A 15,097-nucleotide genomic window follows, 5' to 3' on the forward strand; every position below is an offset into this window, starting at 1 on the left:
ATCATAATTACATCAGACAAGAAACATGGATGGATACTAAAAACCAATGAGAAGTAACAGAATGCTTACACAGTTTTAAAGTATCTCCACAGGAGATATTAACTGCAAAAGGTAAAAGAGTAACGTAGGAGAAACCTGGCAGATGCCACATTAACCAAGTTTTCAATGTAAAGATCGTAATAATGGAACAAACTGACATCATGTGCCTCCAGATATGATTCACTGGAAAACAAAACCCCACTAACTCCCTTCTGTGGCATTCTTGTTAAAAATGCATAACGTGAATCTAATCATGAGCAAATATCAAATAAACCCAAATTAAGAGACATTCTAACTGACCTGTACTCTGTGAAAAATGTCAGACCGATAAGACTAAAGAGACAGAACAACTGAATGAAATTCATAATCTGAGATTATCTTTTGATGTGCTCTACATTATTAAGGACAAATAGTGAATTCTGATCAGTAGATAATAATAGTATTGTGTCAATGTTAATTTCCTGATTTTGATCATTGTACTATAGTTATGCAAGAAGAGGTCCTTGCTTGTAGGAAATAGACACTTTAGTACTTATGGGTAAAGAGAACTCAGGTCTGAAATTACTCTCAAATAATTCAAGGGGGAAAATTTACATATGAGGAGAGAGAGATAAAGCAAATATGATAAAATATTAACATGGGTAAACTGGGTGAGGGATATATGAGAATACTTGGCACTACTCTTGTAGCTTTTCTGTTGTTTGAAATTATGTCAAAGTATTTTTTTTAAATTTTAATGAAGCTAACAAGAATGAAGCAGGAAGACAAGATGCTTTCTCATTTAGTAGTTGAGCATATTACACTGCTTGACCAACAAATTTGAGTTTTCTGACTCAAAAATCAAAATAGAAAAACACATTGTTTATATTGTCTTTTTTTCTGACCATGGGCAGCACATAAAATAATCTTGACAATTTTTCACTAGAAATTATACTGAGCAAAAGTTAGCCTGTCCCTTATATAACTATGGTATGTCATGATGCATAGTATCTTAGGAAATGTGGCCCAGATAACTCAGTTTTCTGATAGTCCTAACTTGTTTGTTTGGGGTTTTTTTTGGTTTTTTTTTTTTTTGGCTGCGTTGGGTCTTTTTTGCTGCGCGCGGGCTTTCTCTAGTTGCAGGGAGCAAGGGCTACTCTTCGTTGCAGTACGCAGGCTTCTCTTTGCGGTGGCTTCTCTTGTTGCGGAGCACGGGCTCTAGGTGAGCGGACTTCAGTAGTTGTGGAACGCGGGCTCTAGAGCGCAGGCTCAGTAGATGTGGCGCACAGGCTTAGTTGGTCCGTGGCATGTGAGACCTTCCCGACCAGGGCTCGAACCCATGTCCCCTGCATTGACAGGTGGATTCTTAACCACTGCGCCACCAGGGAAGCCCTCCTAACTTGTTTTAATAAAGTGATCAAATATCAGAGGCTTTAAGTAAACCCTGGACAGCTGGATTAAACTTCTGATGAAATATTCTAAACTGCAGCTATTTTATCCTGTCCATTAAGTGAGGGCATAAACTAGATTTCATGGATGTAGAGTGACAAAAATCAACATTTTGAAATAGCTTCTATTTATTTTAATCAGCAAATAACATTCAGATTTTTATAAGGTTCATCAATACCCTGACTTCAAGACAATAGTACTGAAAGTGCTTCCCCACCCCTACTTCATTCGTTTTTCATTTCTTTATGTCAGTGAAACCATAATTAAGGTATCCATTTTCTCTTCCACTCCCTGCTACTATCTGGTACAGATGGGGCAGGTCAATTTAATCTCTGAGTTTAGCCAACTACATTTATTTTTTCAATCTGCTACTCTCCTCTAATTAAGAATTTACGATACAATCCAGGAAGCACTGGACAATCTCTGACAAAGACCCCAACAGTTAAATGTAGATTGTACAACCTACCTGACACCTGAAATTTATTGTAATTTACCCAGATTGCTTGATCTTCAAATCAAAACATTTTATAAAAATGTAATAAAAGAGAAGTAGTGTTCAAAATCACCAATCAAGAAACACACACACGGGCTTCCCTGGTGGTGCAATGGTTAAGAATCTGCCTTCCAATGCAGGGGACACAGGTTCAAGCCCTGGTCCGGGAAGATCCCACATACTGCGGAGCAACTAAGCCCGTGTGCCACAACTACTGAGCCTGTGCTCTAGAGCGCACGTGACACAACTACTGAAACACGAACGCCTAGAGCCCGAGCTCCGCAACAAGAGAAGCTGCCACAATGAGAAGCCCGCGCACTGCAACGAAGAGTAGCCCCCGCTCAACGCAACCAAAGAAAGCCTGCGCACAGCAAAGAAGACCCAACGCAGCTGAAAATAAATAAATAAATAAATTTATATAAACACACACACACACTCAAAATGATAGTAAGACCAAATAAAAGGAGAACAAAGAGACAAGACAACCAAATCCAAGACATGATTTAAGATTAGAGGCTAGATCAGGAGGAAACAGCTAAAAAGGATTTGGGGTGGGGGGGTAGAGGGGGGAACGATGGAAAAGATTTTTTAAATGGACAGTACCTTCTTTTTTTTTTTTTTTTTATAAATTTATTTATTTATTTTTGGCTGTGTTGGGTCTTCGTTTCTGTGCGAGGGCTTTCTCTAGTTGTGGCAAGCGGGGGCCACTCTTCATCGCGGTGCGCGGGCCTCTCACTATCGTGGCCTCTCTTGTTGCGGAGCACAGGCTCCAGATGCGCAGGCTCAGTAGTTGTGGCTCACGGGCTTAGTTGCTCCGTGGCATGTGGGATCCTCCCAGACCAGGGCTCGAACCCGCGTCCCCTGCATTGGCAGGCAGATTCTCAACCACTGCGCCACCAGGGAAGCCCTGGACAGTACCTTCTGAATCATTAACTATCCTCAGTGTGATCACTGTACTGCAGTTAAGGAGAGGCATGCTGAAGCATTTATAGGTAAAATGTCACATGATCCAGCAAAAAAAAAAATATATTGATGTACAATGTGTTATTCTTTCAACTTTTCTGTAGGTTTGATTTTTTCAAATAAAACTTTCAGAACAATTAATCAAATTAAAATAAAGATATTAGATATATATCCTGATTTCCATAGCAATTCATTATCAACACTATTCAAGGCTGGCCTGATGATTTCAGAAAGTACAGTTTCCCTTATATACCCAGATGTCACTATAATAATTTCTACACTTCACACCTAACTGACTAAATAAGGTTAGGCCATGAAATGCATTAATTCAATCACTCATTAAACCAACATTTATTGAGTTGTAGGCACAAGATATTACATTAAGACTGCAGACACAAAGTTGAATGCTGCTCTAAGCTTAAGAGGTTTACAATCTAGTTTAACGAATAATAAAAGCAACTAAAAATCTAAACACGTCAATATTCTATAAAGGATTTTATTTTATATTAACAACCATAACAAAAACAATCATGATGATGATAGCTATCATTTACTGAACATCCACTCTGGATGGGATAAATTCAGTAAATTTAAAATTATGTAATCTGCTAAACAACAGTGTGGATTAGTTACTGTTCCCCTTTTAAAGGTAATGAAAATAGGGCTTCCCTGGTGGCTCAGTGGTTAAGAACCCGCCTGCCAATGCAGGGGACACAGGTTCGAGCCCTGGTCTCAGAAGATCCCACGTGCCACAGAGCAACTAATCCCATGTGCCACAACTACTGAGCCTGCACTCTACAGCCCGTGAGCCACAACTACTGAGCCCACATGCCACAACTACTGAAGTCCACATGCCTAGAGACCATGCTCTGCAACAAAAAAAGCCACCTCAATGAGAAGCCTGCGCACCACAAGAGTAGCCCCCGCTCGCCGCAATTAGAGAAAGCCTGCACGCAGCAATGAAGACCCAATGCAGCCATAAATAAATAAATTAATTAATTTTTTTTAAAAAAGTAATCCAGGGCTTCCCTGGTGGCGCAGTGGTTGAGAATCTGCCTGCCAATGCAGGGGACACAGGTTCGAGCCCTGGTCTGGGAAGATCCCACATGCCGCGGAGCAACTGGGCCCGTAAGCCACAATTACTGAGCCTGCGCGTCTGGAGTCTGTGCTCCGCAACAAGACAGGCCACGATAGTGAGAGGCCCGCGCACCGCGATGAAGAGTGGCCCCCGCTTGCCGCAACTACAGAAAGCCCTCGCACAGAAATGAAGACCCAACACAGCCAAAAATAAAAATAAATAAATAAATAAAAATTAAATAATGTATAATTCAGGTGTACTTTAAAAAAACAAAAAAAGTAATCCAAAAAAAAAAAATGAAAATAGCTCTCAGTTCAATTAAATTTCCCTCAGTCAGGCACTTTCCTTTGGGTACTGCTGATACCACAAAAAGACACATGGTTTAAATTTTTAAATTAAAAGTAATCAGGGGCTTCCCTGGTGGCGCAGTGGTTGAGAATCTGCCTGCCAATGCAGGGCACATGGGTTCGAGCCCTGGTCTGGGAAGATCCCACATGCCACGGAGCAACTAGGTCCGTGAGCCACAACTACTGAGCCTGCACGTCTGGAGCCTGTGCTCTGCAACAAGAGAGGCCGTGATAGTGAGAGGCCCGCGCACCGCGATGAAGAGTGGCCCCCACTTGCCGCAACTAGAGGAAGCCCTCGCACGGAAATGAAGACCCAACACAGCCATAAGTAAATAAATAAATAAATTAATTAATTAATTAATAAAAGTAATCAAAAGCCCTAAATTCCTATGATATCAAAATTAAATACTCGGGGACTTCCCTGGTGGTCCAGTGGTTAAGACTCCGCACTTCCAATGCAGGGGGCATGGGTTAGATCCCTGGTCAGAAAACTAAGATCCCACACGCCAAGCAGCAAAAGAAAAAATTAAATACTCAGAAAATTTCAGATTTGTGTTTTCTATTTTCACAGAAGTTATGTCTAAAATAACATTAAACTTACTTCAAGAAGTGGAATACACAGTTATTAGATTTTTTTCCCTTTCTAAAGTAGAATGAATACACAAGATATTAAGTAAAAACATTTTTTCTAAGAAAAAGATACATTCAGATATCTAAGATAAATTTTGTGATAATTTAGTGAGAACTTTCTTATGTGATTCTTATCTGGAAGAAATCATGCTTAAGGTACAGAACTTGCAAACATCCCTATAACTTATATCCTGTTTCAAATGTCTTCATCCTAGTCCGAGTTTTTCTTTGCAGCTGAATTCTATAATTGAAACTAAACATCAGCTGTGAGATTATTTTTCATAGTGATGATATTCTAGTCTTTATTATAGAATTATTGATTCTATAAAATATATACATATAAATAAAACAGGAAAGAGAGAAATTTAATATATTCAAGGTTTAAAGACTCCTTTCTGATAATTCTTATTACAAAAGGCAGAAGTGACATTTTTAAAAGGAAAGAAAAGGCTTTTTGTAATACAGGTTTATATTTCTCAAATAAGGCAAGGGAACATATTGCTAAGAAAATACACATTTTCTTAACGGCTCACTTAATATTTTTAGTAGGATAAATTATACCTTTAGATGTAATAATACCACTAATTGAGAAATTACTATATGTCAAGCTGTCCTAGGCAATGTAACATGTATTAAATAATTCACTTAAGTCTATAACAATCTTATGATCCTATGAGTGTGTATTTTATGAGTGTGTATTTTTGTATACTATATTTAAAATTAAACACACAATATAATGCTTAAAATAAATAATTTACTTAAAAATAACTAAGTTGCTAAAATAAGTTTACTGTTTAACATCTGGTTCCCTAGAACCATGAAAAGAACCTATGCTTTAATCAAATTCATATTATCATTAATTTTAAACATAGATAATAAAACTGTAACATCTCTTCCCTTAAAATTTTTCATGTGCAGAAAGTCCTGTTTTTAGCTCAAAAAGGACTAAAACAGTATTTCAAACTACGAAGCATCAGAACAGGTTAAAGAATGACACTGTAATCTTCATTCTCTTGAATAGGCCACTGTGGTGGATAAATCTTGCCATCACATCTTTTTACCAAAGGTTTTTAAATGATGTTTTATTTATTTATTTATTTATTTATTTATTTATTTATTTAGGCTATGTTGGGTCTTTGTTGCTGTGCGTGGGCTTTCTCTAGTTACAGCAAGCGGGGGCTGCTCTTCGTTTCGGTGCATGGGCTTCTCACTGAAGTGGCTTCTCTTGTTGCAGAGCACGGGCTCTAGGCACCGGGGCTTCAGTAGTTGTGGCTAATGGGCTCTAGAGCGCAGGCTCAGTAGTTGTGGCACATGGGCCTAGCTGTGCCGCAGCATGTGGGATCTTCCCAGCCCAGGGCTTGAACCCGTGTCCCCTGCATTGGCAGGTGGATTCTTAACCACTGCACCACCAGGGAAGTTCCCTTGCCATCACATCTTTAAAAACATTATTTTTATGACACATTTTGAATATTGAAAGGCATTCCATTATAAAATTAATTATAACTTGAAAATGACTTAAGATACTAGTGAGGTTTTAACAAAAATTTAACAGTTCTTATTTGGCTCTTTTTACCTGTGTATTGAGATGATATTCTAGCCAATAGATGGAGAGCTATACAATAAGGAAGGCAGACCTCAGAAAACAGTATGAATCTAGCACTCTCAAAACACAAACACATTATCAGATGAGCATAAGGATTCAAGACACAAAGCATATGTTCTTTTCTAAGCTAGGAAGAATTCAACAGACTTTTTTTGTAGCCTGAATGAAATTTTCTTCAAGCCTATTCACCCCACTTGGCTTCTATTCACTCTGATTCTCTGTTTGGGATCATTCCTAGAAATTACAAAATGGACATGAATTTTGAATCACTGGAAATGTTCGTGCTCCGATGATAAATGAATGATTTGACTGTGTGTGAGCTGACTTAGTGAGAACTCAGCCCTGAGTCTGAGTTCTCAGCCTGAACTCAGTCTCATCGTCCCTGGTCAAAATGCTATGTTACAATTTCTGGGTATGCAAACCAGAAGCCCCATGTGTGCCTTTGAGCGTGTGAATAAACACTGATGGATAAGCACTAGTCTTTGATAGTTTTTGCCAGCTTATGACATGAGGAAAATAAGGACCATGTGTTGAATCATAAGGCTAAATTATTAAATTTTATATGACCACCCTATATTCTGAGATTATCTTCTTCCAATTTATATGTTTGTGGGTTTTTTTTGTTGTTGTTATTGTTTTGTTTGCTTGCTTTGTTTATAAAGCTGGTATCCCTTTGTGGATGCTCTCACCACTCTGAATCTCCCCTGCCCCGCCCCCCTGCCCCCCCTCGCCCTCCCACTGCCCCCGTGGTCTGTTATATTCAGAAGTCTGGGATTCTTTGCCTGGGACTATGTAAGACTAAGGGACTTTCCCTGGCGGTCCAGTGGTTAAGACTCCATGCTTCCACTGCAGGGGGTGCAGTTTTGATCCCTGGTCAGGCAATTAAGATCCGCATGCCGCATAGTGCAGCCAAAAAAAAAGACTATCAAATGGCTTTTTTCCCCCCTGAACAACCATCAAGCTCAGTATAGGATGTCACTAAAATTTGTAACATGTTGCTGCTATAAGTCATGGAATGTTACTTTATAACTAGAGTTAAGAAAAGTTTATCATTTTACCAATGATTTCTTTAACTAACTGAAACAAAGTTGTAGATAAGTGTGCACAGAAAAAAAATCTTTAGTAACCCTGTTATCTTTCATTTCTTATAGCTTAATGAGTTTTTAAGATAAACAGGGTAACTCAATTGTATCTAATTTGGTAGCTTTAAACCCTCACTAGTGTATGTAACAATTTACAAATGAAGGCAATAGTTCTCAAAGATACCAAGTAAATTTCCCTAGGGGGTGTTTTCCCCTGTCTTGGCAAATTTTTTTTTGTTTCTTTGTTTCCTTCAAAGTATATGCCACAATTTGTAATTTATTAATTTGTCTTTAATTTTTTTTGGCCTTTCCTCAGCAACATTTAATCTCCTTGAGGGCTGAAATCAGTTTGGTTTTACATACCATTGTAGCCCAGCATTTAGTATGGGCTAAAAAAGTATTTATCGAATGTTAATAATACTGTTGTTCAAGAAACAACACATATTGAGCATTAACTGTGTGCCAGGCAATGATGGTACTAAATATTTTGAATAACACTGTCATGTAAATCAAGACCACATATGAATGTGATTCATTTACGATTTGATTCTCCTTTTAAAACGTTTCTAAAAGACTTATCACTATAGCTACACGTCAGTGTCATGTCCTTCTCTCCCAGTGAAACATGTCTTATTTACCCCCATCCCACCCCCTGCCCCCCCAACAACGACTCGTTCTACTTTTATCAGCATCATCAAGGAAGGAAGGAAACAGTGAAGAACAGGGCTGCCAGCATAGAAGCTAGCAGGAAGATCACTTAGTTTTCTTTTTTCTTTTTTTTTTTTCATTTCTAAATCATTTGTAGACAGTTTCCTGGTTTAATATCCACTGACATTTCTTTATATTTGTTCACCCAGTTCTTCCAAATAATACTTTGATGATATTTTATAATCAAATAGCTAGAAAAATGTCCCTTACCAGACAAGAAATTACAGAATGTATAAATGCAGTTCATTCTCAGGGATACCCACACTTTTTATTCTGACATGATTTTAGATTTTCAGGTAAGTTGCAAAAATAGTATAGAGTTCTTATATAAACTTCACCCAACCCTGTCTAGTGTTACTTTCTTACATAGTCATGATTCTGGTACTATTTTTGACCCTACCATACTGACCCTGTGGTCAGTAGTGATGCTGAATGTATGTTTGCTTTGCCCTTCGGGTCCCCACTCCAACTTCTACACCCTCTTACACGACAAGGGAGGTGGAACAAGATATATTTCATCATCAGTAGGCTCCCTTTTTCCTTTTGGCTTCTGATTGGCATCAACCAATGAAAGCAGCAGGAAACTGGATGGCAGAGTATTTATTTCCATACCCACCTCCCCATGACTTTCTCTTCAAGAAAGATCCCATTATCAAAGGCCACACAAAAGCCCCTGCCCCTTCAGGCCTAGGAGTGGCAATATCTCTCTGCTGTCATTAGTCCTGGGATGCTTTGTCATCCCTAGATTTTTCTGAACCCTGCCCACACCTTTTAAACAATCCCTTTATTAAATTCTCCCCAATACTCCCAACTGACTGTGTAATCTGATTTTCTCTAGGGACAGGGACTGACAACCTAACCAAAGTGATATTGACTTTCTCCCACCCCGAAACACAAAATAGTGATTATTTACATAAATGTTTCGACCGAGAGGAGTTCCAAACCATGCCACTCACAAGTACAAGTTCATGAATCAAGGCCTGAAATCATCTCACACCTTCACCTTACTCAAGAGTCAAGCAAACAATTATAGCACAGCTAACCTGCTGCCATCTATGAAGACAGATCAACTCCAGTGATCAACAAGAGCGCCTGAGCAGGAACCTGGTCCTTCAGCCCCAGTGGGGGCAGGAGTTTGTGCTGAGCTCCCCCACCCTCACCCCCATCATTTGGTACCCATTCTGGCCATTAGAGTGCTTTGGACAGAAACTGTCATTTCAGCTCGAGGAAAATGCTCTCTGTAGTCTGGGATTTGAGATCACTATGTATAGTTTTAAATTTCGAATTGTAATAGAATGCATACAGGTTTTTGATATAGATAATAGATAATAGATTGTTTAAAGATGAGAGGTGTGAGACACACCAGGCAATTTCAGCCCCACAACTGGATTCAGTATTTAGTTAGCAGGTTCAGAGTAGGATGAGACAAGCTTCAATTCTATTCCCAATTTCCTGAGTCAGACTCTTCATTTATCCAACTACCTCCCAATAGATGAAGATGAAAATGAGTCAGGATACCTATGGGTAGCAGCCACCCTGACTAAGAGCAAGGGACCCAGGAGATGTGAAGACTTAAGAGGCCAGAGTCAAAGGAAGAAGAGTAGAACTCTGGCACAATGCCAACAGCAAAGAAAGAATTATGAAAGGAAACCAAGTTGTAACCTGTAGATTCCCGTGACTGATCCCCTGGGTAGCAGCCAGCTGGAATGTTAAGTTCTCACCCATAAAATCCTAAATGGAAAGTTTTACTTTTCCTCCACCCTCCCTCCCAGAAGTTGGATTTAGTTTTCTTAACATCTCCTTCAGGGTTATATAATATTCTACACTTGCTCTAACTATATTTTACACATATCAAGCTAAAATCTGAAAGTATTTGAGCATTTCTACTGTGGAGCAGAGAAACAAAGCTTTCTTTGAAAAAGAACAAAAAAAATCATGCCCAACAGAAAATTAAAGAAAACATTTAAAAATGCCAACATCAGGAAAAAAATTAATTTTTTCCTTTTAGAGCATTTCTCTACTCTTGTACAACAACTGATAACTACAGAGGAAGTGAGCAACAGTTTGGTTCTGCTTGCTGTGGCACATGAATTCCAGCCATCCACAGGCACTTATTTCTTTTTAAAAGTCAGGGTCCACTGCCATGATTCAAAAAAGCAATACACAGTATATTTACTTCTGAAATTTATTTCAGGTGACAGGACACCCACAGACTAACAAAATAAACATAGAATTAAATAGTATTCCCAAAGTCCAATTCTACCTTGTAGGAAAGGCAGGTGATGATTTAGCTACCAAGATTAGTCCATGTTAGTTTGTCCATGCAGTCTCCATCCCTTTCTTCCATGCTCTTTCCCACCCCACGCTACCCCCCACCACACAAATTTGAGAGCCATTTATAACAGCAGGACTAAAACTATTTCTCACTTGAAGATTTTAAGACAAAACACCTGAGATGGATACACCCAACACAGAAAGTGTAAAAAGAGATTAAGAAATATACTTGGGGATTTTAAGGATATTCTTCTATAATTGGGGGAGGGGAAAGGATTAAAAGGGGGCAGGTGGATCAATATGCAGGAGAAACACAGAGAAGGGTTGAATTTACCTTGAAAATAACCAGTATTCTATTTGTCCAGGCCCAGTGAGAATTTGTGCCAAGCAATTTCATTCATTTCACAGTGCCTGGCACATTGATGACTGTGTGGTAAATATTAAATAAATACTTGTTGGTTGATGAAAAATATACATGGCAATGCTGTGTACACACAGGAAACAGAAACTTAAAGTGGTCAGACAAATTAGAAAGCAATGCAAGGTTTGGTTCTGCATGTCAATAGCATTTTCAAGGTACATGACTGAGGAAACAAATGAGATTTTAAAATGTGCTATATCTATAGTTCAAACATGTTGTTCCTCTATGAGTGCCAAAACTTTATTTGCAAAAGAAAAGCTAAGATTAAGGTAAGATATTTTCAATTATATATACACAATATAATGTTAAAGACCAGTCATTTTATTGTTTTATATGCCTTCTTGAATTAAAAAGGTTGACTGCTCAGGATACTTACATTCATAATAGCAATATACCACTTGAAACCTTTAACACATAAGCACCTATTTGCTAAAGCTAGTCTTGAACTTTTAGTAATGTCATATGCTTTTAAATTAACCATTTTAAATACTGTACAAAGCTCATAACACAGACTGCTAGCTTATAACTGAATTAGGTAACTACTGAATACTCATTAGGCAAACTACTGAAAATAAAGAAAACATACACATTCCTACCCCTCCATGAATGCCCAAATTCAAGATGATATAATGAGAATTTGGGATTAAGCAATTGTAATTTGGCTGTAAAACCTCAATGGCTTACACATTTTAAGCTGAACTAGAACCTCTAGGCACCTTTTCCTTTGGAAAAATCACACATTTTAAAATAGTGTCTAATGGAAGGTCCATTAAAATCACAATGGATCATAGCTGTCAACTTTAAATAGTGTCTTTCTCCTTAAGAGCTGAAGTTTACACACTGCTGCAACACCACAAATGCAGATGCTACAAAGGGAGCTACAAAAAAAAGCCAAAAATTTTATTCACGACACTTGCATATAAAGTTTTCTTTCTGCAGACTCGTGTGGAGTTGAAAATAAAGGATGCTAATATGCATATTATGCAGCATATCAAAAAAAAAAGAGAGAGAGGGAGAGAGAGAGAGAAAGAGAGAGAAAACACTTTAGTTGAGTGAAAATTCATTTATCTACTGAAAATCTGGGAGAATTTACATCCACTGTACTCCAAATTTACCCCTAAGTGACAGAAAAATACTATATGAAATGGAAAAATATTAAATATGAGTTAATCAATAGCTGATTACCTTTAAAACTTTGGGCTTCTTTTCCCTCTGGGGCCTCTTGTTTTCCTTTATAACCTAAAAAAAATCAAATTGCAAAATGAGCCTCCGTATAAGAGAAAAAAAATTAGCTCCCACCTCCCCCCCCCAAAAATTTTTGGCTATTCTCTATAAAACTACTTATACCATCTAAAATCATCAACATGTTTGCTAGACAGAACCTAAAGAGCTTATGTAAAATGTATACTTCAAAAGTCACTGAAAAAAAGCCTTGCATAAAGATGAAGTAGGGAAATACCCTTTTTTCCCCTTAAAGTCTGTCTTAATTAGCCTCTGCATTCTTCACAGCGAAGCCCACGAGGTAGCCATCTTGCTCGCTTCTGCAGAGGAAGCCTCTACAGTTGAACAGTTCTGCAAACTGCTTTTTGGTATTATTATCATGGTGTTTAAAGGCAGCCCTGGCCTGCCAGCACTGTAGACGTGCTGGGCATGCCTTTTGCAAAAACAGCCCCACAAAGAGTGCAGCCAATGGCAATGCAGAGCTTAGCAACTCCAAAGTGATCTTCTCTGCCTAGCCTTCCTAGACAAAGGATCTCCTGTGCGGCTCCGCTCTCACCACAGGACACAGGCAGCCACAAGCTGCGACATGGAGTTCGCTGCAGAGGATCTGGTCGCGCCGAAATCACAGGAGGCTTCAGCAAAAACACAATGCACACAAATCCCCCAGGTCTCCACCATCGGATCGATGGCGGATTCTCCCTGATTAGTAACCTCTTGGCGGCTCCGAGGGCAGGTCTGCGCGGGGGGAGGGGTGCGCGGTCCTGCCTTTAACGTACAGGAGATATAACTGAGCTGAGGGGGGCATTTGGGCTTGCTGAAACTCTGGAAGGTATTGTGCATTTTTACTTTATAAGGCAAGGCTAAATATTGGCGATATTTAAGGCAGGGAGGTTATGTGAGGACAGTGTAGGCTCAGCTGTTGGGCTGCGTGTCTCATTCCTCGGGAACCACACCTCTCTGCAGCAGGCGCTTTGCCCAGAAACACAGCAATTTGATTTCTGTCAATAAATGTCCAATGATAAAGGCGGATTAAAAAATAATAATAAAGCCATTTAAAAGGGAAAGGACAGGATGAGGACAAGGAGAGGGGGAGGAGTTTTCAAAATACACTTGCCACTCTGAGTGGCTGGAGATTTCAAAAAGATTTCTCTCTCTTGCTCTGGACATTTCTGATGACCTTCATTTCCCAAAGAAATCCATCCCTTCCAGAAGGCGGATTCATAACTTTGGGACAGAAGAAGCACCTCTGGCTCCTCTGCCTCCCAAGATCATCAACTGTCACTGAGCATCTCTCCGCAGAGCTGCCAAGCAAGTCCCCACGTGGAGCCTGTCTGTGCACGGGCTGATGGACAGACACAGCCACTTACTTCCCAGGGACTGGGAGCTGAGCCAGAGGTAGAACAAGCAACCAGCCACACTCAATACACCTGAACTGCCCCCATGCCCAGTGGGTGGTAAGCACTGGGAGAGCTGGGCACCACAGTTAGAACTTGCCAGACCCTGGGAATGACAGAGCCAGAGGAGTTCAGCCCCTCCCTTCAGCCTCCCGGACATGTAACAGTGGCAGCAGACGAAGAACCAGGACAGCTGTTTGAGCTGGCAGGTCTCAAGGTCACTGCCAAAATGCAGTGCAGAGGCCAGTCAAAGTCCCATCACAGCCACCTTGACAGCTGCACAGATCTTGGGAAGACAGCCTCAGCTCCATCCTCACAGGGCCAAAGTTTCAGCAGCACATTTGGGGGATTGGCAGGAGGGCCTCACTGGCTGCTCAGCCAAAGATGGGTTTTCCACTTGCAGTTGGATTCAGAACAGATTCCCACAACCAGAAATCGGGAACAGAGAGAGGGCCGGAAAGCCTGTATTTCATCACCCTTGATTCCTAGCCTTTCAGTCTGCCACAAAAGCACGCTTTTCTTGTTGGAATGGGAAGTCCAACATGCATTGTTTCCCCACTTTAAACTACCTCTCCCTCACCCACCCACTTTCAAAATTTTTAACAAATGTAAGCAGCAAGCAAAACCAGTGGATTTTGACCTAACCACGTCCACCACGGCAACTTTAAGCATACTGAGCCCACGCTAAAAAGCTCTCTGTGGGGAATGAAGCAACCGTGAAATGAATGGGTAGAAAAACAGGACCAAATACAAGATTTGAAAATGAGTGCAAAACCTTTTAACCCTACATTTCTTTCTCTTTGGAGATTTTTGTGTGTGTGGTAAAATATACATAACATAAAATTTTCCATTTTAACCATTTTAAAGTGTACAATTTAGTAGCATTAAGTATATTCACAATGTTGTGCAAGTATCACCACTTTCCATTTCCAGAACTTTTTCATCATTCCAAACAGAAACTCTGTACCCATTAAACAGTAACTCCCCGCTCCCGTGCTAACTTCTGTTCTACTTTCTGAGTCTATGAATTTGCCTGCTCTAGGTACCTCATATAAGTAGTACCACACAATATTTGTTCTTTTACGTCTGGCTTATTTCACTTAGCATAATGTTTTCAAGGTTCATCCATGTTGTAAGACGTATTAAGAATTTCATTCCTTTTTAAGGCTGAATAACAACATTTTGTTACCCATTCTTCTGTTGATACACTTTTGGGTCATTTCTCCCTTTTGACTATTGTGAATAATACTGCTATGAACATGGGTATACAAGTATCTATTTGAGTCCCTGCATTCAATTCATTTGAGTATATACATGGGAGTAGAACTGCTGGATCATATGACAATTCTGTTTAATTTTTTGAGGAACCACCAAATCATTTTCTGCAGCCAAACTATTTTTTACCATTTTACATTC

At 39.5% G+C, this 15,097-nt stretch overlaps 1 protein-coding gene across 2 annotated transcripts in view; it reads right to left on the reverse strand.

Moving 5' to 3' along the window:
• Window positions 1-15,097, reverse strand: part of TET1 (tet methylcytosine dioxygenase 1) — a 148,532-nt gene that overhangs the window by 83,773 nt on the left and 49,662 nt on the right. For both annotated transcript variants that reach the window (XM_036829600.1, XM_036829598.1), the window contains exon 3: window positions 12,252-12,305. In XM_036829600.1, the coding sequence (XP_036685495.1) occupies window positions 12,252-12,305 (54 nt within the window). The remainder of the gene's footprint in view (window positions 1-12,251; window positions 12,306-15,097) is intronic.

This window comes from Balaenoptera musculus, chromosome 16 (genome assembly GCF_009873245.2).
Source record: "Balaenoptera musculus isolate JJ_BM4_2016_0621 chromosome 16, mBalMus1.pri.v3, whole genome shotgun sequence".
NCBI classification, from domain to species: Eukaryota; Metazoa; Chordata; class Mammalia; order Artiodactyla; family Balaenopteridae; genus Balaenoptera; species Balaenoptera musculus.